General features: G+C 43.6%; 1 protein-coding gene across 1 annotated transcript in view; it reads right to left on the reverse strand.

The window, feature by feature from the left end:
* The window catches only part of ADAM12 (ADAM metallopeptidase domain 12), a 258,735-nt gene that overhangs the window by 106,733 nt on the left and 126,445 nt on the right, over positions 1-25,557 (reverse strand). The window contains exon 4 of the mRNA XM_064145307.1: positions 574-652. Within this exon, the coding sequence (XP_064001377.1) occupies positions 574-652 (79 nt within the window). The remainder of the gene's footprint in view (positions 1-573; positions 653-25,557) is intronic.

The raw sequence follows: 25,557 nt of genomic DNA on the forward strand, positions 1-25,557 counted from the left end.
GATGTGACCTTACTGGGGCAGTGTAGAGGGGCAAGAGAGCACAAATAAATCTGTGTATATACATATAAATACATAAGTATATGCATAATGGTCATATGATATGGTTCAAAAAACAAACCAAATCAACCCATTTTCCCTGTCCTCTCCCTCTCTCAACCTCCCAGACTTGAATTTCCCAGTGTGGAAAGACATACAAGCTTTCAGAACATCTGATGTGAGCTCCCAAAAATTGGAAATTAGACATTTAGGGCTTTCTTCCTAACTGACCCAGGACTTTCCTCCACAACTGGTCAACAATGGCTGCATTAAAGACAAAACCTTAATGGATATATTTCCGAGAGTCTGAACATACCTACAGATTTTAGAAGGCACCTGGCTAAAACTCCCATGGCTTGCCTTTAACAGTCACTCTCAAAAGGAATGCAGAGGACAGCAGCAGTCAAACAGGTACTGAAGGCAACAATGAAGAAAGATCACGCACTGAGCTGTTTCATGCCATGGCTCAGACCCTGGCTGAGAGCACTTCAGGTTTTAAGGCTGAAGCGTCAGGCACCCACGAAGCTCCAACCTTACCGTGTAATTGCGTGTGAGAACCACATCAGTGCCGTCTCCCAAATAGTGGGTTTCTGTGAAGGTGCTGGCTAACAGGCCCCTGGAAAAAATACAGCACATGTCATATTAAGGCCACATCACCCTGACTTTGTCCTTCAGTGCTTCTGTTTGAGACAGTGATCAAAGCCAAGAGCTAAGGATGCAGTGACGACTGGGGATGTTTGTCAAGGGTGCTAGTTTGAAGCTAGCAAGAATGTTTTGGTGAGAAGGATTAGATCACAGGCTGTGAAAGACAAACAATGGTGATGTCTACTTCACTCATAGGCTTGCTGAGAGGTATAAGAGGAAGAACCAAAACATAGAAAAGGGAGTTTGAGCACAGCCTGAGCTCTGAGCTGCATTTCTCTCTAACCTTACCCTCCATCTCTCTGATTAATCCACTTTGCTTCCTAACCCCCCTGGCCGACCTCCATTCTTCCTTGGGGCAAAAGGCAACATCTGGGGTAAGGTAGAGGGGTGGGAGAAGGTGGAAGGGCAGTTGGGTGCCCCTCCTGGGGACTCAGGTTTCTGGGAGGGGAGTTGTGTTTCTGTATTACCTTTTACCATGTATATTTCTGTCTATAACTGTATATACTGTAAATATCTGCTTGTATATTGTGCTAAACTGTAAATAATAAGCTTCAATCAGATTTCCAGAGATGGCTGAGTCTAGTCTGGGTGATTTACAAAGTGTGGGGGGGTGGGGAACGCCCAAACCATCACATCAAGCAAGGAAAAATATAGTTCCAAGTTGTGAAGCTGCAGCACGTGAACATTTCATTTGTTAAATGCAAGAAGACAATGAGTTTCCAGACTGCTTTCTCTTCCAAATGAGGATTGCATCTTCTGTACAGTTTTCAAGACATTTTACATTAAATCTGAAATCTTGACATTTGGAGCATTGTTAAGTAATGGAGATTTGTGGAAAATTAAATCTTTCCCACATGTTACTTACTTCACTCTATCATAGTGTTTTAATGGCCATGACGGCTAGACTCAATGATCTTAGAGGTCTTTTCCAATTGAAACAATTCTGAGATTATGCAGAATCGTTTCAGTTAGAAAAGATCTTTTAGGTCATCATCTGGAAGGTGTCCAGAGAAGGGCAACAAAGCTGGTGAAAGGCCTGGAACACAAACCCTATGAGGAGAGGCTGAGGGAGCTGGGGGTGTTTAGCCTGCAGAAGAGGAGGCTCGGGGTGGACCTCATTGCTGTCTACAACTACCTGAAGGGAGGTTGTAGCCAGGTGGGGGTTGGTCTCTTCTGCCAGGCAAGCAGCAACAGAACAAGGGGACACAGTCTCAAGTTGTGCCAGGGGAAGTCTAGGCTGGGTGTTAGGAGGAAGTTGTTGTCAGAGAGTGTGATTGGCATTGGAATGGGCTGCCCAAGGAGGTGGTGGAGTCACCATCCCTGGAGGTGTTCAAGCAAAGCCTGGATGAGGCACTTAGTGCCATGGTCTAGTTGACTGGCTAGGGCTGGTTGCTAGGTCGGACTGGATGATCTCGGAAGTCTCTTCCAACCTGGCTGATTCTATGATTCTATGATCAATTCTCACCATAGAATGTTGCACTGATCAGCAAGTGACCACCCAAATATTAGTTTGTCTTTTTGTAAATGAAATAGATTTCTTCCATTGGCACTGAAGGCTATACCACAAGAACATTACAGAAGTCAGAGTACTGGATTTGTTCTGATCAGCTGAAAAGGATATTATGAATGGAGATCTAACAACTTGAAATGGTGTATCAGGAGGTGGTGAAAGACCAATGTTCATGATGAGGTATTTTGTTCTCATTCTCACAGAATGATACAATGACTAATGTTGGAAAATACTCTAAGGTCATCAAATCCAACCATCAAGCCAACACCACCATGCCTGCTAAGCCAGGTTCTGAAGTGCCATGTCCGCATATTTTATAAATGCCTCCAAAGTTGGTGAATCCACCACTGCTCAGGGCAGCCTTTTCCAATGCCTGACCACTCTTTCAGTAAAGGACTTTTCCTTAATATCCAACCTAAACCTCCCCTGGCAAAACCTGAGGTCATTTCCTCTTGAACTATTGCTAGTTACTTGGTAAAAAAGAATCATAGAAATGAGCAGGTTGGAAGAGACCTCCAAGATCATCCAGTCCAACCCAGCACCCAGCCCTAGCCAGTCAACTAGACCATGGCACTAAGTGCCTCAGCCAGGCTTTTCTTCAACACCTCCAGGGACAGTGACTCCACCACCTCCTTGGACAGCCCATTCCAATGCTAATCACTCTCTCTGGAAACAACTTCCTCCTAACTTCCAGCCTAGACTTCCCCTGGCACTACTTCAGACTGTGTCCCCTTGTTCTGTTGCTGGTTGCCTGGCAGAAGAGACCAACCCCCACCTGGCTACAACCTCCCTTCAGGTAGTTGTAGGCAGCAATGAGGTCCCCCCTGAGCCTCCTTTTCTCCAGGCTAAACAACCCCAGTTCCCTCAGCCTCTCCTCATAGGGTTTGTGTTCCAGGCCTTTCACCGGCTTTGTTGCCCTTCTCTGGACACGTTCCAGCACCTCAACATCTCAAGACCAACCCCCATCTCAGTGCCCTTTCAGGGAGCTATAGAGATCCTCAGTGTTCTCTTCTCCAGACTAAGATCCCAGCCATTGCAGTTGCTCTTCATGAGACATGTTCAAGTTTTCTCTCCTGCCTTTAGCAATGTTATAAAAAATTTTGACTTGAAACTGACATCTTTCCAGAAATCTCCAGAGAGGAACATGTGTGTGACAACTCTGAAGACTTATCTTTTCGTAGTGTTGCTCTTGATCTGTTTTTCATCTCTTTATCTAAGACCATTTCTAACAAGGCCAGATGGGAAAATACATATTCACATTTATTTCTCACATAAATATGAAGTTATGTTCCTCAACATCAATGTGCTTGAGTTTTGACAAACATCCTAGTGAAATGCAAAAGCACAATATAGAGGAAGTAAAAAAATTAGCCACCATCACCTCCAGAAAATCAGAGATTTTGGCTATTGAAATGCCAATTTGACACAGCATTTCAAAATGTTCCTTCTGTTCTACTTTTAAGATGCTTTTCTCCTTTGGGTTCTTACTTTGAACAAAGCACGCTCTTCCTCCTATTCAAAGCTGCAGCTCCACTCTTGCATATACACTGAAGTGGACTAGTACACAGTCTTGTACAATTCTTGCAGTTTATGCAGGCATTAAAACTAGAACATGAGCAAATATCTAATTTTCATTACTGACTTATTTGTTTCACATCAATATCCAGTGGCTATCCAGCACCCAGTTGTGCTAGGACAGAAAACTCAGCTTTAAAAGTCTCTTATCCCTAAGGTAAAAACAGCAACAACAACAAGGAAATAAATAATAAAATGAGAGCAAATAAACCAAACAACAAACAAAAAAGAAAGACTCATAGAATAGTTTGGGTTGGAAGGGAGCTTTAAAGTTCACCCAGAGCAACGCCCCTGCAATGAGCAGGAACATCTTGAACTAGAGTGGGTTGCTCAAATCCCCAACCAACCTGGCCTTGAGCACTTTCAGAGGTGAGGCATCCACAAATTCTCTGAGCAATCTGTGTCAATTTCTCACTACCTTCACAGCAAAGAATTTCTGCCTATTATCTAAGCAGAATTTCCCCTCTATTAGGTTAGAACCATCACCCTTTGTGCTATCACAACTCTTTCAGATAAAAAATCCTCTCCCCCCATCTCTCTTGTAGGAGCCCTTTAATTCCTGAAAGGCTGTAATAAGGTCTCCCCAGAGCCTTATTTTCTCCAGGTTGAACCAAAAACTCTCTCAGCCTGTCCTCACAGCAAAGATTTTGTGGCTCTCTGATAATTTTTGTGACTCCCTTCTGTACCTTTCCCAACAGGTTCATGTCTTCCGTGTGCAGAGGGTCTAGAGCTGGATCCAGAACTGCAGGTGGGGTCTCACCAGAGCAGAGGGGCATACTATTTTTGATGCAGCCCAGGGTACTGTTGGCTTCTGGGCTGTGAGCTCACGTTGATAGCTCATATTTAGTTTTCCATCCAAGTCCTTCTCTGAAGGGCTGCACTCAATCCATTCATGGCCCAGCCTGTGCTAAGGATTGCCTCAACCCAGGTGCAGGACCTTGTGCTTGGCATTGCTGAACTTCATAAGGCTTTCATGGGCCCACCTCTCAAGCATTTCAAGGTAGCAAACCCCTAACACATTATTCAGTATCCAAGCATTCAAGCACATAATCTCAGTATTTTTCAGCTTATAGGAAATTTTATCACATTAATAAATACTGAACATTAAAACACTGCTTCATTTGTTGGGTTGTACAGAAACTGCTCTGGATTTCAGCCAACCACCACACTTGGAGTAGTATTTTGTTGCTCAACCAAGCATCTACTGCTATATACTCTATATATTTAATCAATGAGCTCTGTAGGGACACTTCAAATCCACGTGGTGTCTTTGAAGGCATTTGACACCAACGTTTATCTCATCTCATTCCTGCAGTGTCTGACCTACCTGAAACCAAGTGGGCTGTATCCTTGTTTCCTCGTTACCACAAAGAGCAGCTGCTTCCCTAATTATCATTATTATTTATATAACAGTGATAAGTCTTGCACTTAGCAGGCGGTAATTACCTTTGTAAAGGCAAAAGGTAAGATCTCATCATAGTTAAAGCCAAGAGTTTTGTTATGCACTTTTTGGAGATGGTATTCCATATAGGATAGATTTCTGTTTAATAGTACAAAATCCAGGTGAGGGATAGGGTAGCAGTTGTAGCATAAGGGCATAGTGATTGAACACCATACTCACTCTGTGAGCTGGTATTTCTGATGAGTTTGACAGCAGTGACAATAAAGGTGATCTTTCTGCTTCTGTTCATTCCACCCTCAGGCATGAATTTTGAAAGTATTTCATATATTCACAGATTTCCTTACCAGAAGGGAGTACTGTGATTAGCAATCTGAGCTCCTGTGTCACATAGGCCATTCGGATTGAACTAGTCTTCTAGTAAGACGTCTATGGTGGAACCAGATCCATTTCCTTACCGTATAAAGCTCTTGTCTGGGTTTCCCATGATGAAGAACCCTGGTTATTTTTTACCAATTAATTAAGCTCAATGTATAGAATTATAGATTTTTTTTTTTTGGTTGGGAGAGATCTTTAAAGGCATCAAGTCCAACTCTAAAACCACTTCATTGCATTATCTAACGTGACTGTGTCAACATTCAGTTTCCAGCTACCATATCTCATTCTCTTACATCAAAGCTTCATTGTCATTTGAGTCTTTCATAAAGAGTTACACTTCCTAAAGTGAGGAAGTATAGCAGGCATACAAATTCCTAACATAGCTGTCAAGATGAAACTTTGCTATCTACCATGCTGAAAATACCAACTGAATGTCAGCATTCCCAGCGTGAGCTGTCAAAGGCTGGTAAGAGCATCAAGATGAAGAAACTCCACTGTTGGACTAATGTCTTAAAATAGAAGGTATGCTCCAATGTGGAAGCCAAAGTAGAACTTAAAGCATGGAAAATTCATGTACTTAAGGACCTTTTAAGAAAATTATGACATTTTTCAGGAGGCTTCACTAACGTTCCTTCAGTTTAGTAACTCAGATATCACTGCCGAGACATCTGTTTTCCTGCCACATAAGGTGCTGGTCCTACTTTGACAGCAAGCTAGAGGAAAGGACAATGATAAGGGACCTCTGAGGACCTCTGCACAACATGCTGCTGGGGATCCCAACTATTTCTGGCAAAAAATGAAGCTCCTATTCCCACTTTTAAAAACATCTATTATAGAATCAGAATCATTTCATTTGGAAAAGACCCCATTGACTCCAACCACCAACCAAACATGACCACAGCCATCAAACTACATCCCCAAGTGTCATGTCCACACATTTCTTGAACACCTCCAGGGATGGTGATTCCACCACCTCACTGGGCAACCTATTCCAGAGCCTGACCACTCTTTCACTATTTTTCTTTTTCTTAATATCTTAAAAAAATGTGCAGATGTAGAAACATGCAGCATTCAGAGACAGTAAATCACAGATTTCACACTGGACTGTGTCCAGTTCTGGGCTTCTCAATTCAATAGAGATGTTGAGGTGCTGGAAGGTGTCCAGAGAAGGGAAATGAAGCTGGTGAAAGGCTTGGAACACAAACCCTATGAGGAGAGGCTGAGGGAGCTGGGAGTGTGCATCCTGCAGAAGAGGAGGCTCAGGGGGGACCTCATTGCTGTCTACAACTACCTGAAGGGAGGTTGTAGCCAGGTGGGGGTTGGTCTCCTCTCCCAGATAACCAGCAACAGAACAAGAGGACCCAGTCTCAAGTTGTGCCAGGGGAAGTGTAGGCTGGATGTTAGGAGGAAGTTGTTTCCAGAGAGAGTGATTGGCATTGGAGTGGGCTGCCCAGGGAGGTGGTGGAGTCACTGTCCCTGGAGATGTTCAAGCAAAGCCTGGCTGAGGCACTTAGTGCCATGGTCTAGTTGACTGGCTAGGGCTGGGTGCTAGGTTGGACTGGCTGATCTTGGAGGTCTCTTCCAACCTGCTTGGTTCTATGATTCTATGAAATCACGTGAAAGCATTTCTTGAAAGGTTATGACAGCAAATCTAACAAGCATTTGAAGCCCAGAGTGAGTGCACACAAGTTCACTTTCCAATGATGACGATAATGTTTAACATACCCAATGATTAATTCAACATATGTATCTATTAAGTAATTTAATTACCTCTTGCCCCTCAATGCTATGCAATGTAATAGATTGATTTACATTTCTGGTTTTGACCCACAATACAGAAGATTAATAGAGGAAAGTAAATTAATGTAGATGGGAAGCTACTTAACCTAATTGGATCAATGTAATTCCAAAAGAGCAGGGATCAAAATAACATTAATGTATCACAGTGCAATTCATCACCGTGCTGGAGTTTCTAATGTTGTCAGTTACAAGTCTCAGCAATACCAGATGATTATCAGTATTTTTGCCCTGCATGAAGGGGCAGAAACAGAGACTGTCGAGAACCGCATCAACAGCAATTAAAGCAGATTGGCTGAAACCAGCACCACGAGTTTCTCATTTATTCTCCAAAGATGAGAAACCAGAATTCTTCAGTTAAATTACTTATCACACAATCACAGAAGTGCTAATGCAGGTTTGCCTAGATCAGGTTGCACAGGATCATGTCCAGGCAGGTTTGCAAAGTCTCCAAAGGAGACTCTGCTGCCTCCCTGGGAAGCCTTCTCCAGTGCTCCAGCACTCACAAGGTGAAAAGTTTTTAACTTGAACTCAAGCAAAACCTCCTGTGTTCTAGTTTGCAGTCACTGACTCTTGTCCTATCACAAGGCACCACTGAAAAGAGCCCAGCCCCATCCTTTTGACCCTCAACCTTCAGCTCTTTTTGAGCACTAAAATATCTCCTCTCCTGAAAACCTCCTCCAGGCTAAACAGCCCCAGATCTCACAGCCTTTCCTCCTCACAGATATTCCCCTGTCCTGTCACCACCTTTGTAATCTCCATTGCACTCTGTCCAGTGCTCCCCTGTCATTCTTGAACTGGGTAACCCAGAACTGGACCCAGTAATTCAAAGGTAGCCACAGTTTTGAGCCTCCTTCTGCTTGCTTACCACGAAGGCACCTTGCTGGCTCGTGTATGTACTGTGTCATTGTGTTTGTCAGCATTGTACATTTTTTTCCATCTTCCAGAGTCAAATTAAGAAGTAGAATCTTTGATGGCTCAGAAAAGTTTTACCCCTCTTCATCTATGACAGGCACAGCCCAGCCTTCCTCATCCTCTGTACATCAGTAGGAAGCTTACCTGTCAGATTTGCTGAGGCATTTTCAGGTGTCAGGCAGTTCCCACTGCCTTAAGCCTCAGGGAGTATGATAAATGTTATTTAAACTTCTAACAGTCACCTTCCTGGCCCCACACAATGTGAAATCTTATGGGGTTTGTCGGGGGAGGGGGAAAAATGCCCTGTTTTAAATACATCAGATTTTTGACTCAATCCATTCACTGACAGGAACAGTAATTTAACACACTGCCTCTCACTTGCAAATGAGAAAATCAGTCCTTGCTCTCCAGGCACCAATATATTATTTCAAAAGGTTATAATGATATTTCATCACCCAGGGAGAGGCAGAAAGACAGAGTCACAGAAGTTTGAGATGGAAAAAAAATCTAGTGGGGCATAGAGACAGCCTCCCTGGAAGCCAAGTAGGCGATAGATCAAATTAGGTTCTGTCTCATCCAGCTTCAAATGTCAGAAGCAGTGCTGATCCCACCACTTTCAAAGGGAGATTACTTTGCATTCCAACAGCTGTTACTGTTGTGATGTATTTCCTGATATTCAGCCCTTTCTTCCTTTTTTTCTGGTTACACTTCTTTCACTAGCTGAAACAATTGCTTTGCCTTCTTGATGCATAGATCACTCAGAAAGGTGAAGATTATCATCAAATTCTCTCTTAACTACCCAAGTGCCAAGGATGGAATATCAGGCTATAAAAAATATGACAGGAACTGTGTACTTCTCGTGTTAGTCACAAAAACATCTAAGCAGCATCACAGCAGGAGCAGACACCAGGGTTTCCCTTGGTGATACAGGAGAAACCAGCAGACAAAAGCCTAAGGAGCAAATCTCATTCTAACAGTACACAGGCTTGTTTTTCCATCTGTCTTTCACAATGAAACTTCTTTAGTTGCCCTCACTGTTCAAGGTCATCCCTCTGCAATACAGATACAAGAAGGAAGACACCAATATTGTTATCCATCAAAAGGGATCCACAAGTCTCTCAAAGCTGCTCTGTGAGACTGAAGTGGCACCCAGCAACTGACACTCAGCAGCACTGTTTAAAGCCAGACTGTAGGATGTCTGGATGGTCTGGTACACATTCCTTCAGCATCCTGGCTGGTGTATGGTTCAGTGTTACAGAAGAACTATGCCTTGCTCTGGCATGACATGGAGCATAAACTTGACCTTTGTTTATTTCAGCAGGGGATCAGAGCTGGCAGAAGAGATGCCAGTTTTTTGCAATAATACACCCCTGATTCTTACTACAGGAAAGACATTGAGATGTGGAGCATGTCCAGAGACGGGCAACAAAGCTGGTGAAGGGTCTAGAGACCAGGTCTGGTGAGGACACAGGCAGAACTGTGTTTAGCCTGAAGAAGAAAAGGCTGAGTGGAGACCTTACTGCTTTCTACAATGCCCTGAAAGTAGGTGGTAGCCAGGTAGGGGTCAGTCTTTTCTCCCAAGTATCTCATGATAGAATGAGCAGAAATGGGCTCAATTTGCACCAGAAGAGGTTTAGGAAGATTTTCTTTTCTGAAAGAGTGGTCAATCATTGAAACAGGCTGCCCAGGGAGAGGGTAGAGTCATCAATCCTGGAATTGTTAAAAACATGTGTAGACATGGCACCTGGGGACATAGTTTAGTGGGCATAACGGTGTTGGTTTCACAATTGGACCTGATCATAGAATCATAGAATCAACCAGGTTGGAAGAGACCTCCAAGATCAGCCAGTCCAACCTAACACTCAGCCCTAGCCAGTCAACTAGACCATGGCACTAAGTGCCTCATCCAAGCTTTTTTTCAACACCTCCAGGGACAGTGACTCCACCACCTCCCTGGACGGCCCATTCCAATGGTAAATCACTCTCTCTGTGAAGAACTTCCTCCCAACATCCAGCCTATACTTCCCCTGGCACAACTTGAGACTGTGTCCTCTTGTTCTGTTTCTGGTTGTCTGGGAGAAGAGACCAATCCCCACCTGGCTACAACCTCCCTTCAGGTAGTTGTAGACAGCAATGAGGTCTCCCCTGAGCCTCCTCTTCTGCAGGATGCACACCCCCAGCTCCCTCAGCCTCTCCTCATAGGGTTTGTGTTCCAGGCCCCTCACCAGCTTTGTCACCCTTCTCTGGACCCAGAGGTCTTTTCCAACCTCACTGTATCTACGATTCTTTGGTTTTCCTAGTGCTATCTAACTGTTGATGCTAGTGAGCAAGCAGGGACATGAGCTTCCTCTCTTGTGTCATTGCTCTGTGACATACAATTCAAATCCAGCCAGCACAACCCAAGGATGTGTCATGATCTTCCTACTGCCATCGAGCATTAACTAAGTCTTGAAATGGGGTAAAGTGAAGCATGATTTAGAGACTTAGCTAAAATCTCATGCCTGGAATAGAAACACCATATGCAATTTTTGAAAGCACCACTGTTCTCTTCAGAATCCCAGGGAGATGTACAGCAACCTCAAATCTGAGCTGGAGCTTTATCAGCCATTTTGATTCTGAGGTCTGAGGTGCCTAGGAATGAATCTTGGGTACTCTGCATATGCACTGTAGGCTCACCGCACTGAGATGTGTGATCTGAATTCCTTATCCTGTGGCAGGGTCTGAAAGCACAGCCTCAAATCTTTGCCTGAAATCTTGTTTCAGATATAGCCACATATGGACATCTCTTCTGTGGATTCCAACATCACAGCAATGTGCTCTTAGGTTAGGTTTGGAAGGCTCACAGGGTTACTTTCAATGATATAGAGGAAGTGTTGTGAAGCTACTGAGCTTTGAAGATCACTTTTCATGCTTTTTAGTTTGTTTTCCTGCTTGCCTTTGGTTTTGGTAACATCTCAGTATAATTTCACTACTTCAAGAACTTTAAGTATTGTAGGAAGCACACTAAGTATTCCTATGACTTCTAAATGATGGCAGTCAGCTGCTCCACCTGCTCTGTGGGAGCCCTGATCATAACAACCCACTGGCAGTGCAAGACTGACTCAGACCTGGCTCTGCTGCTTCACTTCTCCTCAGATACACTGTCAGTAGCTCAGACAGACATCTGACCTTTATTTCTGCTTGTTACTCCCTCTCCTCCCTCCAAATGATAAAAGTGCCTGTTTTCTCCTGCATCCAAGTATTACCTGCCTCTGTTATACAAATTCTTATTAAAAGCCCTCTGGCAATGGATGTTAAACTTTGCCTGCAAATGGGAGAGGTAAAGGCAGTGAAACAGTAGTGCATCTGGGCAGTTATAAAATGTCACCCAAACCTCTGCTTACTGACACTGAAGTACTCCATTAATTTTTAAGTATCTCAATTCAGGAAATTTCGAACTTTAAACTGGAACTGTTTGAGATTGCTTCAATTGTTCTGTTTCTTTGTAGGTGTACCCAGAGGAATATTGGGTTCCTTCACTACAAGAAGGACATTGAGGTGCCCAGAGAAGGGCAAGAGATCCAGACAAGGGTCTAGAGTTCAGGTCTTAATAGGAATGGCTGAAAGAACTGGGATTGTTTAGTCTGGAGAAAAGGAGGTTGAGCTGGGGCCTTCTGGCTTTCTACAATTCCCTGAAAGGAGGTTGTAACAAAGTGGAGCTTGGTCTCTTCCCTTGTGATAAGAGAAAACAGGCTCAAGCTGTGCTAGGGGAAACTTTAGGTTGGCCATCAGGAAAAATTTCTTCCCCAGAAGGCATTTCCAGTCCTGGAACAGGCTGCCCAGAAAAGTGGTGGAGTCCCCATCCCAAGAGGAATTTAAAAGCCCATGAAGATGTGTTGGACATGATTTAGTATGACCTGGCAGTGCTGGGATTATGGTTGGACTTGATGACCTTAAAGGTCTTTTCCAAGCAAATGATTCTAAGATTCTAGAATTAACCAGCCCGTTAAGCCTGCTGCTTATCCAGGGGTGGTCTCATCACAAATGCCTCCTGATAGTCACAAAGGACATTCACAGAGGCATTTTTCAATTCTTCTTTCCCATTACAATATAACAAATGAATGAAGCAAGGGTAATGAGTTTCCCATGCACAGGCACCTAGCATCATCCCATTCGCAAAACCACCACATTTTCTTTAAACACATCACATTCTCTTCCCTTGTTTAATTATCTTAAGTGATTTGAAATGCTTTTGGACATTTTCCCACTGAATGTCTCCAGTCCATAATATCCTATCTGCTACACTCCAGTGTGCTGCCATAGAGGGACTGCAATGTCATAATTGAAGAACCTGAGTGATTGAAATTTGCAGAGCTTCATTAGCACAACAATTCCAAGGTAAAAAGGGGAGCAAGATAAAACTGTAATAGCTAGGAAATCGACCAAGCTTCCAAAGTTCCAATATTAACTCCAAGGGAGTAGCCTGTGGTCTATTTCACATGGTCTGTAGATAGACAATTTGAGTAGATCATAGAATCATAGAATTGTTTCAATTGGAAAAGACCTTTGAGATCATCAAGTCAAACCATCAGTCATCAAGTCCAAACTTCAGATATCAGACACTGCAGAAGAAACATGTCTCTGCATTTCTACCCAGTTCATGTGATCTATAAATTAATATCATCCTAGTTTCTAGTGGAGTCCATGGGCAATCCATTGAAATGGGCTGCCCAGGGAGGTGGTGGAGTCACCATCCCCGGAGGTGTTCAAGAAAAGCCTGGATGAGGCACTTAGTGCCATGGTCTAGTTGACTGGCTAGGGCTGGGTGCTAGATTGGCCTGGATGATCTTGGAGGTCTCTTCCAACCTGGTTGACTCTATGATTCTATGAATACCCCACTCCCACCCATTTGTATCTGGCACAATGTTGTTAATATCTATAAACATAACATCAAAAGTGAGATCCACACTGAGTTGTCCCTCAAAAATGTCTTGAAACACAGCTACTCTTATGGATAGCTGCTTTCTGGTGTGCTGGGCATAGGAGATAAGAGGGGTAAACACAGTATTTAAAGCCAACAAGCATGCTGTCTTTGGAACTAGTCACTACATGTCATTGAAGTCTATAGAAAACAGAACAGTTTAAGCAAACAAATCTGAACAACCAAAGGAGAAAATCCCCTCCTTAGCTAGCAATCACAGAGTGATTGAGAGCTTTCTTGTCTCCTGACTGCCAGGAAAACAAATGATAAACCTCACCTCCTCAAACTTCAACAGAAGATTGAAATGAAATTAAGGAAGATTGAAACGAAACCAAGGACGTCAGCAGCCTCCCGTGCCGTTCCAGGCTCTCGATGCACGCTCAGCTTCCATCACTCACTGTAATGCTTACAGCAAACATTTACTTGCCAAAGCTGTAGCCTTTATTTTATCATTCTAATTCCAAACATTAATGAAGAGACTACTGCTAACCAGCCTTGGGGTGAAAGTGTATTCTCCCCTGTAACAAGATAAATGGTATGTTTTCCAACAAAACAGATGGGTAAAACCAAGTTTTTTCCCTAAAATGGCTTCAGCATGGCCAAAACCCTCAAGGCAGTCATAATGGGACAGCACTGGTCCCCTGCACCTCAGATGGTCATAAAAGGAAGAAGCAACCAACAAATGAACTGTTGGAGCAGAGCCAGAGGAGGGCCATGAAGTTGTTCAGAGCACTGGAGCTCCTCTCCTATGGGACAGACTGCAAGAGCTGGAGTTATTCAGCCTGGAGAAAAGAAGGCTTCAGGGAGACCTTAAATTTGCATTTCAGTACCAGGGGGCCTACGAAAATGCTAGGGAGTAACTTCTTACAAGGGCTTGTAAGTGATAGGATGAGGGAGGGATGGCTTTAAGCTGGAAGAGGGGAGATTCCAATGAGATATTAGCAAAAAAATAATTGAAGTCAAGATGGTGAGACACTGGAACAGGTTGCCTAGAGAAGCTGTGGAGACTCCAACCCTGGAAGTGTTCTTGGCTAGGTTGGATGGGGCCTTGAGCAACCTGGTCTGGTGAAAGGTGTCACTGCCCATGGCATGGCGGTTGGAACTAGATGATATTTGAGATCCTTTCCAATGCAAACCATTCTATGATTCTATGAAGGAATGTGTGGGGAAATGAAAATAATACCATTAAGGTTTGCTCTGACTTTGCAAATGACCTCAGAGACATAGCAGAGATTCCCTAGCAGGGAATGGAATTAATTCTGTGAGCTCTGACTAAAACAACTCATCTTGCACACACCAAAAGCCAAAGCCAGAACTGGTTTCTTGGCATCCCAACTGTGTAAACTTCAAAGATGTTCTAGCTTTGTTTTTCCCCATCCAGCTGCATTATACCAAAGCATTGTTTGATAGTTTTCAGCATCTGTCTCACAGAATTGTCCTAGAACAGCTCCTTCATAGAAATATGTTATATTACCTTCTTCTGCTTCCCCATGCAATGGAATAAGAGAAACCCTGTTATCGGTTCATCTGGGTGCTGTGCCATGAAAAGCAAACACCTTCAGCAAAGGCCTCAGAATAAAACCAGCCACAAATTGTTAGCTATGAACAAATGACAGCACTTATTGGCTAACTGATTCTTGATGGAAAAACACAGTTCTGTACATTTAGGCAAACTGTAGGCTGACTGCTTTAGAGATACTTTACAGTGCAAGCTCCTTTAAGTAGTTTTAGCTCACAGTAATGGTAGGGGTTGTGAAACCCTGAAGCAACATGTCAAAAGTTAAACCATTATGCTGGAAATAACCACTGAACTACTACACCTCTGAAGTGTCTATGGCAAAGATCAAGAGTAATTCTCATCTTGCACTGTTATGCTGCAGGCTGAACCCAGACAAATTTGCGCAATGCAGTGTTCTGAACTGGCTTTGGCTAAAGACTTACATGGCTTTGAAACTTCTGGCTCCCCTTCCATGGGTCAGTTCCTTAGATGACAGCACTGATGAAATGCACATTTCCTGTCATTATGGTTACATTCTGATCTTCCGTGCAGAATACAGCATTAGAGTTACAGATCATAGAACCACAGAATGGTCTGGGTTGGAAGAGACTTTAAAGGTCATAGGCATAGATACCTCCTACTAGACCAGGTTGTTCAAGACCCAGTCCAGCATAACTTTGAATACCTACAGGGATGGAACCTCTACAGCTTCTCTGGGAAACCTGCTCTAGTCCCTCACCAGAGACACTAGAGCGTGTCCAGAGAAGGGCGACGAGGCTGGTGAGAGGCCTTGAGCACAGCCCTACAAGGAGAGGCTGAGGGAGCTGGGATTGTTTAGCCTGGAGAAGAGGAGGCTCAGGGGAGACCTTATTGCTGTCTACAACTACCTGAAGGGTGGTTGTGGCCAGGAGGAGGTTGCTCTCTTCTCTCAGGTGGCCAGCATCAGAACGAGAGGACACAGCCTCAGGCTGCGCCAGGGGAAATTTAGGCTGGAGGTGAGGAGAAAGTTCTTCACTGAGAGAGTCATTGGACACTGGAATGGGCTGCCTGGGGAGGTGGTGGAGTCGCCGTCCCTGGGGCCGTTCAAGGCAGGATTGGACATGGCACTTGGTGCCATGGTCTAGCCTTGGGCACTGTGGTAAAGGGTTGGACTTGATGATCTATGAGGTCTCTTCCAACCTTGGTGATACTGTGATACCACTCTCAAGCTGAAGAATTTCTTATTCATGTCTAACCTAAATTGAGCTTCCTCCAGTTGAGGCCATCCTGTTTTTGTAAAAGATCCCTCTCCAGCTCTCCTGTAGCCCACTGAAAATTCTAGAAGGCTGTTATAAGTTGTTCCAAGCCCACTCACTGTGGGCAGGGATGACTTCTCCTAGACCAGGTTTCTCAAGTTGTTGTCCAACTTGGCCTTGGGCGGCTTGAAAGATTCATTAGAAGATATTGAGATGTTCCAGAAGCTAAGATGTACGTATATTACAAATGGCAGGCATAATATTTGAATCCATTATTTTCTGATATCATAGTATTGTCTTTCATAAAACAGATTCTTCATAGCTCCTGTAACACTTCTAGCATGGCATATTTCCATTTAAAAGCATGTTTAGAAATACTGGGCTGGCAAGCTGTCAAATCCTATTTGAAATGTTTCACTCAATGAAATACGTTTGCAGCAGAGCAAAATTCTGCTGCTGCACAGGTATCATTGGGCAAATTGTCTAAATGTAATCTCATCTGAATTATTTCAGACTGGTACAGAATTCTGTTTAAAACATCCAAGAAAACTAATCTTAAAATGGAAGACTTATGAACATAGAAATTGAAGCAACTCCAGTGAAAAAGCAGAGCACATTAAAGTACAACTAGGTATCAGCAGACAGTGTGTGCTTGGGGTCCGGAAGGCCAATCACATCCTGGAGCACATCAAAGGATGTGTTGTCAGCAGATCCAGAGAGGTGATTACTCTGCTCTGGTGGGACCTTACCTGGAGCACTGCATCCAGGTCTGGAGACCTCAATAAAGAAAGAACATGGACCTGGTAGCGGAGGTCCTGAGGAGAGGCATGGAAATGATCAGGGGATTGGAGCACCTCTGCTATGGTGACAGGCTGGGGCAGCTTGGGTTGTTCAGCCTGGAGAAGAGAAGGTTCCAGAAAGACCCAAGAGCAGCTTTCCAGTACCTTAAGGTCTGCAAGAAGTCTGGAGACTGTGTACAAAGGCCTGTAGTGAGAGACAAGGGGTAATGGCTTCAAACTACAAAAGAGCAGATTTAGACTGGATGTGAGGAGAAAGTTCTCTATTACGAGGCTGGTGGAACACTGGAACAGGTTGCCCAGAGAGGTGACTGGGGGTCCATCCCTAGAGATATTCACAGTGGTATGAGGCTTGACAAAGGCCTGGGTAACCTGTTCTAGATGAGTATATCCCTGCTAACTGCAGGGAGGGGTTGGACTAGATGACCTTCGGAGGTCCCTTCCAGCCTGGACCATTCTATGATTCTATGATTGTAAATAGTGCTGTGGGATTACAAAAGGTTGTATCCAAGTACCTGCTATAATTTTAGAAAGCCAAGCTCTTACATTCATAGAATCAAGCAGGTTGGAAGAGACCTCCAAGATCAGCCAGTCCAACCAAGCACCCAGCCCTAGCCAAGCAACTAGTCCATGGCACTAAGTGCCTCAGCCAGGCTTTTCTTGAACACCTCCAGGGACAGTGACTCCACCACCTCCCTGGGCAGCCCATTCCAATGCCAATCACTCTCTCTGGCAAGAACTTCCTCCTAACATCCAGCTTAGGTTGAATCTAGGCTTATTCTTACACTCAAACCAACAATCACAACCTCTTCATAACTTCTTGCTTTTGAGTGTGTGCCTGTAGATTTGCATTTGCATTTTTAATTGAAATGAAGCCTGTCTTGCCATTCCCAACAGCTTGTTACAACATAAAATAGCAGTTTTGTTTTGCTAAACCCACAATTTCTTCCTTGCCACAAGAATGAGCCATTTGCTCTGAGTAGGCTGCACTCACATTTCATTTGCAGAACAGCTCTGACTTTTACAGATCCGCCTTCATACACCCTACACCTCACTGTCTTTCTCAATAACCTTCTAAGATTCTGGATAAACAAGGCAGAGATGCATAAGGAATTCCTGTGCAAGATCTGTGCTTAAGTTTTAAGCCTACAAACCTGGTACCATTGGAATGGGCTGCCCAGGGAGGTGGTGGAGTCACCATCCCTGGAAGTGTTCAAGAAAAGCCTGGATGAGGCACTTGGTGCTATGGTCTAGATGACTGGCTAGGGCTGGGTGCTAGGCTGGACTGGATGATCTTGGAGGCCTCTCCCAGCCGGCTTGATTCTATACCCAAGCTCATTTAAAACAAAGCAAATGAGAAAGCTGTACAACTGGCTGCAGGCTGTCAGATTGAAGGTTCACTTAGTCCTATATTCTACCTTCAATGGTGGCCAATTTGAGGGAAAGAACTCTTGAAGTGAAGAAGTATGCTATATTTCCCAAAGAATCTTCCTGCTCTGCCTCAATACCCTTTATGAATCATGGAATCTTTTTGGCTGGAAGTGAACTTAAAGATCAAGTGTGTGCTAGTTTGAAGCTAGCTAGAATGTTTTGGAGAGAAGAACTAGATTACAGGCTGTGAAAGGAAAACAATGGTGATGTCTGCTTCCCTCACAGGCCTGCTGAGATGCATAGGAACAAGAAATAAAAACACAGATAATCGCTCTCACTGGGGCTGCTGGCTGAGCTGCATCTTAACTCTCTAAGCTCACCCTCCATTTTGGACTAATCCACTTTGCTTCCTAACCCCCCTGGTCAAAACCTCCATTCTTCCTTGGGACTGGGGTAAGGTTGAGAGGGGTAGGGGGAAGGAGAAGGGATGGTTTGGAGCCCCTCCTGGGGACTCAGGTTTCTGGGAGGAGAGTTGTGTTTCTGTATTACCTTTTACCCTGTATATTTCTCTATATAACTGTATATACTGTAAATATCTGATTGTATATTCTGCTAGATGTAAATATAAGCTTCATTTATATTTCCAGAGCTGGCTGAGTCTAGTCTGTGTGATTTCCAAAGCTGGGGGGGGGGGGGGCGGGGAACACCCAAACCATCACAAAGTGCAGCTGCTAACCCAGCACTCAGTGACCACCAGACTATGTCCTTCATCACAGCTTTAAAATCCTTACAGGAATGGGGACTGCATCACTCCCTGAAATGAAGACAAGGACAAACATGGAGTGGAGAATGTGAGATTGAACAAGAGCTCACATGGGTGTTTTTGCTCTCCCCTGGCATTTCTGCTTTCCAATTAAAGTAGTGACCTCCATGAAGATCCATTCATTTCATAAGACAACAGACCACAGCTGGAGATTTCAGGCAATGTGTTTGGGCTAATGACAGCAATTACAGTGTGGTGTGCTTAGAGTCTGCTTCTATGGAAGTCGATGGGTAAGGCTTTGATTTTGGTGCCCGGTACAATTGCACTGGGACATACTTGCCAGCTCAGCATTACTGCTTGGAGGCTGATTATGAATGCTCAGATAGCTTTCAGGTGTTCAAGAGTTATTCTTTCCAGCACAAGCAGAACTGCATGAGATCACAGACTCCTGTTAACATTACTCTGATCCAATAAAAAGCCAATCACTCTCTGGCTTCTCCAGCAACATCATTTCTTAAGAAAAGGTGTAACTGCTCAATTTCAAAACTACTGCTAAAACACTGTTCAGGCCCAAAGACAGTGGAGTGGTCCTGCTCTGTACTGACAGCCTCAGCCTCTGAAACTGAGGGGTGCAGCCTGAAAACTGCATGCACTGTTGGCATATGACACTTCAGGCTGCTTGGGAATCCTGCAGCGATTTTCATGTAATGTTAGGCTATAGTCTCAGAGGATGATGCTTATTTCCTACTAAGTCTGCTTCAATTTATAACTTGAAATTGAGATGAGGTGATTTGGGTGACTTCATGGGCCTGAGATACCAAGCAGTGAGTGCAATTTTATGGAGTGAAAGCATCTGATAGAAAATATGGGGGTTGAAATTTTCCTCTTTCCTCTTTCTTACCCATTAAATACTTTCCTACATTCCTTGCATTTTACTGCAGCCATTCTTCTCCATTTTACCATTCCCTCTCCTGTTCCCCCCTTACTTCTCCACAGCTTTCCTTTCATCACCTCTTGCATGCCTATGTTTATTATCACACTGTTAAAGAGGAGATACATTTTCCTCTCAATAAACAAGACACAAAGTTCCCACACAACCACATTGGTGCTTTCCTTAAACCTCAAATCCAGAGGCACTGCAACACAGTACATGAGTCTGGCTGTTGCCAGGGCACCAAACCCACAAGGTGTGACTTCAGTGGGATCTCTAACGAAGGTGACAAAGATCATCATCCCTGTTTGTCAGGTCAGGATCCGTGTTTGTGTTTTTCAGACAGGAAGGGAAGACTGTCTCAAAACAGGACACTGGGGTAAGGGTAAACAAGGTTTTAGAGTTTGCTTTGGATTTTTTTCACTTCTTCCTCTCTTGCACACTTAGACTACTTAATTCCTTCACTTTGCCATATGTCAGAACCCTTTTAAAACCAATCAAAGACATTAACTCAACAGCAAATCACTGCAGGAAAATATTAGATGAATGCTAATGGCTTTAGTTAGGTGCACTGGCTCCTTGCAGATGATAAGCATGGAAGAGCTGCAGCAGACACATGGGAAGGAAGGGCAGGGAGCAGGGCTGGGGCATACAGATCCTTCCTCTCCACTCCAGCGGCAAGCCCAAGGTCAGAAACACTAAGAAAAAACCCATGGCATCAGCTGCTTTTACTTTTACTTATTTAAGAACTGATTGATATCAGAAACAGATTCTGACTTCTTGCTTTGGGAAGCTTTTTACTGGCCCAGGGGCCCAAACTTGCCCACTTTTGAGGTCATGTCATTCCACTGCAGTCACTGGAGATATTCTGGTAGAGGCAAGAGAAGGATCAGATGCTGTCCTTTAGCAGTTAAGACAGCAAATTATAATTTTCTTTTCAATTCAAGGAAGTAATTAGTTTATAATAACATTTAAGATTTAGTTGCTGACAGAGATACGACACTTATCTTACATAAGTCATTTTAATTATTCCTACTAACCAAGACCTCAAAAATATTGTGTAGTCTAAGCTAACAATGCCTTTCCAGATATTTTTGGTTCTAGTGCCATTTGAAAAATTGATGCCTAGAGCATCAGCATTTATCAAGCTCATTATAGATTTCATTTGAATGACTACAGATAATTAAAAGTATGCTTCATTTTTATTGTAATGCTTCCCCCTTTGCACTGCAAAGTAATTCTCTTGTTGCTCAGGGTTTTAGGATGTAATAGAGACTCATCTGCCAGAAAACTTTCACAGGATTATCTTCAAACTGTTTAACATATACAGAAATGAGTCAAGCATGCAGAAATTGTATCATAGAATTGTAAGACTGGTTTGGGTCAAAAGGGACCTTTAAAGGTCATCTATGCCATCTCTCCTGCCATGTATGGGGGCACCTTATTACAAGCTCAAAGAATTGTTTTCATTGGAAAAATACAGAATCACTGAATGCTAGGTTGGAAGGGAGCCCAAAGATCATCTGTTCCAATCTTTCTAGGTGACAGTGCAGTTGAAATGAGATGGCCCAGTACCCCTTTAACTTGAGCCTTAAAACTGTCCAGTGTAGGGGAATTCACTGCTTCCCCTGGGACATGGTTCAAATGCCCAATAGTTCTCACTGTGAAAAATGTTCTTCTGGAGTTCAATCAGAATTTCCCCAGGAATAACTTGTATCCATTACCCCTTTCTTTTCCATGTGTCTCCATCCTCCTGATAGTCACTCTTTCTGCTGCCCAGGGAGGTGGTGGAGGCACCGTCCCTGGAGGTGTTCAAGAAAAGACTGGATGAGGCACTTAGTGCCATGGTCTAGTTGACTGGCTAGGGCTGGGTGCTAGGTTGAACTGGATGATCTTGGAGGTCTCTTCCAACCTGGTTGATTCTGTGATTCTATGGTACATAATAATAAGGTCACAGAATCACAGAATTAAACAGGTTGGAGAAGACCTTCAAGATCATGAAGTCCAACCTATCACCTAACATCTTCTAAGTAACTAACCCATAGCACAGTGCCTCATCCAATCTCTTTTTGAACAGCTCCAGGGACAGTGACTTCACCACATTCCCAGGCAGCCCATTCCAATGCCAATCACTCTTTCTGTGAAGAACTTTTTCCTAACATCCAGCCTAAACTTTCCCTGGTGCAGCTCAAGATTGTGTCCTCTTGTTCTGTCACTGATCACCTGGGAGAAGAGACTGCCCCCCATCTGGCTACAACCTCCCTTCAGGTAGCTGTAAAGGAGCAGTAAGGTCTCTCCTGTTGTTATTCAGCCTCCTCTTCTCCAGGCTGAATAACCCCAGCTCTCCCTGGTCTTCCCTATGCCTTCTGTTTTCAAGGCTGAACAAATCCACTTCTCTCGGGCTTCCCTCAGACCTTTAAGGCCATCAAGTCCTACCATTAGCTAACACTAGTTCAACCTTAGGAGGTAGCTTAGAGCCCCAAACAAGCTGACCTAGAACGTTTCCAGGTTTGGGCCATCTACCACCAGTCTGGACAACCTGTTCCACATATATTTTGTAGCACTATATGCAATTGCACAGATTTAAAACAGTCTTAAGAGTGAATGGTTAATTTCAGGCACCTGGGTAGCCATCCTCTGACAATCAGTATTGTCTAAGGCACCTGATCAAGTTGGACACACGAAACCCCTTTAGAAAATGTTTGCCACACTTCTATTTCTCTGTTACTTATATGAAATAAAGGCACCTGATATCCCATCAGCTTAGGCTGCACAGAATTATTCAGCATATGTGTGCTGTTACTGCAGACATGAGGGGAGAAAGCTTGACAGCACACTGCTTGGTTTTGCTTAGGTGCTCCTAACTCAGACGATGGCTAGTGTGAAGCAACAAATCCTTTGAGAATCTCTTCAACACGATTCCAGAGAATCATCCTTCCTGATCTGGGAATTAAGTGATGTACTAAAGGTTGTTTAGTGATGGAAAACCTGTTAGGAGGTTTCTGAGCTAACTTGGCTTTCTCTGATTTGGGAACTGCATCATTCACATACAGAAAGCTGGCGGGTGTGTGCTAGTTCGAGCTAGCTAGAATGTTTTGGTGAAAAGGATTAGATCACAGGCTGTGAAAGAGAAACACTGCTGATGTGGTGGTGGTGGAGTCACAGTCCCTGGAGGTGTTCAAGAAAAGCCTGGATGAGGCACTTAGTGCCATGGTCTAGTTGACTGGATAGACCTGGGTGCTAGGTTGGACTGGATGATCTCGGAGGTCTCTTCCAACCTGTTTGATTCTATGATGTCTACTTCACTCATAGGCTTGCTGAGAAGTATAAGAACAAGAATCAAAACATAGATAAGTGAGTCGGGAGTTGCTCTCTCTCTGGGCTTTGAGCTGCCTTTCTCTCTCTCTAACCTGATTCTTGGGACATTGCCTGAGCTGCATCTCTCTCTCTATCCTCTCTGCCTTCTCTCTGACTAATCCACTTTACTTCCCAACCCCCTGGCTGAACCTCCACTCTTCCTTGAGACTGGGGTAAGGTTGAAAGGGTGGGAGAAGGTGTAAGGGTTGTCGGAAGCCTCTCCTGGGGACTCAGGTTTCTGGGAGGGCTGTTGTGTTTCTGTATTACCTTTTACCTTGTCTATTTCTGTCTATAACTGTATATACTGTAAATATCTATTTGCATATTCTGCTAAGCTGTAAATATAAGCTTCATTCAAATTTCCAGAGCTGGCTGAGTCTAATCTGGGTGATTTAGAAGGGGGGGGGGGGGGGGGGGGGGACAGGGACAGGGAACACCCAAACCATCACACTGCTGTATAAATGTAGGACATGCATTTCTACGCAGCACTGAGTTAACATCAGTTTAAATATTTGTTTCTGCTACTCGCGGATCAGGCTCTGCCTATCACACCTGGAGCTGCTATGATAGTTGTTAGTAATGCTCACAGAAAACATGCATATGATTATTTTACTGTTTATAAGTTTGCAATAATTAGCACAGCACTGACTTCGACTTGCACAAGCACAGCAGCTCACACTTAGGAACCTGCTTTGTTCTAGGATCCCTAACAGTACTTCAATTAACATCATATATGCTTAATTTTCCTTGGCACACCTTTATCATAAAGTGCTTTATGTTTTTACATGACTTTGCAGGTTACTTTGAAACTAAAATTACCCATAAATAGCAATGACATTAAAAAGCAATTATAGAGACATGCCTTTTTAATGTCTCTATTATAATCCATGTTCTGGTAAATCAGAGAGGGGCTATTTAATGACACAGGCATAGAAGGAAATCTATCAATTTAGGTTTAAAATCCGTGTGAAGCAGTGCTAGCAAGGGCTTGGAGAGGTAGTTTCAAATTGAGGCAGGAAAAAGGAAGTAAAATACAATGAGCAAAATCTTGCATAGATATTAGGAAATAAATCTATATTTTATAAAGGCCATTTTATCCAAGAGAGTTTAGGTTTCCTCCCACTCACAGAGTGAATTCACAGTGAATAAACTCTTGACTCATGAGAATATTTCACATGCAGATTTGAATTTTATGTAAATGATTTAAGGATGTTTTAGGAAGTCTGGGCACTGATGTAGAAATGTTCCCTTGCCTTTGCATATCAGTCAAAGAAACAGCACGCATCCCCAAGGAAATCAGAAGAGCAGAAGTTTTACTAACAGGCTTAAAAACAGACTGTGGCACAGAAAAAAATGAGACTATATTGTCCTATTCCTTCAATTTGCCTACTCCTAAGAGGAGGAGAAGGCAATGTCTTAGAACAGGCTGTACCTGCAGTACAAATACCTCTGTCTAGGACACCACACTGAACTGGGAAAACTCAAACCTGAACAACATGGAGAGATACACTATTGCCAGTCCGTATGTGAAAGTAAGCCTTCAGGTCTGGAATACCAGAGGAAAGGTTAATTCCATGAATGGATAAGTATTTATGCCTTATCTCCTGGTAGGTTGGTTCCAAACTACTCAAGCCAGGACATGCTTCTTCATGGTTTAGTGTTCACAGAATTGTTTCAGTTGGAAAAGACCTTTAAGATCACTGAGTTCAACCACTCTTTAACTCCCTCAAGTCTGGTGTTAAATCATGTCCTTCAGCACCACATCTCTGAAGCTTTTAAACACCTCCAGAGAAGTGGGATTCAACCACCTCCCTGGACAGCCTGTTCCAGTGTTTGAAAACCCTTTCAGTGAAGCACTTTCTTCTAATGTGCAATCTAAACCTCCCCTGGTGCAACATGAGGCCATTTCCTCATGTCCTATCACTGTTCGCTGTTTCCAACAACAGCAAACTAAAATGACAAGCCCCTAGAAGTAAGTCACTCGAAAAGAGTTCTCCAAGGGAATGCTGTTGAGACACTACAAAAAGCTTAGGGTTTGCATTGCAAACCTAAACAAATCCTATTCGTTTCCTTGCACATGGCTAAACTTTAAATCTCATTTGTGTTAAAAAAACCCAAACAACCAAAACCCCAAGCCAAAAAAATAACCCACATAGGATGTTTCATTGATGATTGTCCTACCTAAAATAAATCACCAGAAGCTGGGCTGTGTTGTGAGGTCAATACTGAGAGGGAAACACAAAGCTGTTTTTCTTGATGAGAGATGTTGCGCTGGGCTGCACTGCAGGAATTAGCTACAAGGCTTCCATAGCAAAAAGCAGGAGATAAAAATGTTATCAGTACTGTACCAGCTGCCCAAACATGCAGCACATGCTGAAGGAGTGCAGAAG

This window comes from Pogoniulus pusillus, chromosome 6, assembly GCF_015220805.1.
Source record: "Pogoniulus pusillus isolate bPogPus1 chromosome 6, bPogPus1.pri, whole genome shotgun sequence".
Classification (NCBI taxonomy): Eukaryota; Metazoa; Chordata; class Aves; order Piciformes; family Lybiidae; genus Pogoniulus; species Pogoniulus pusillus.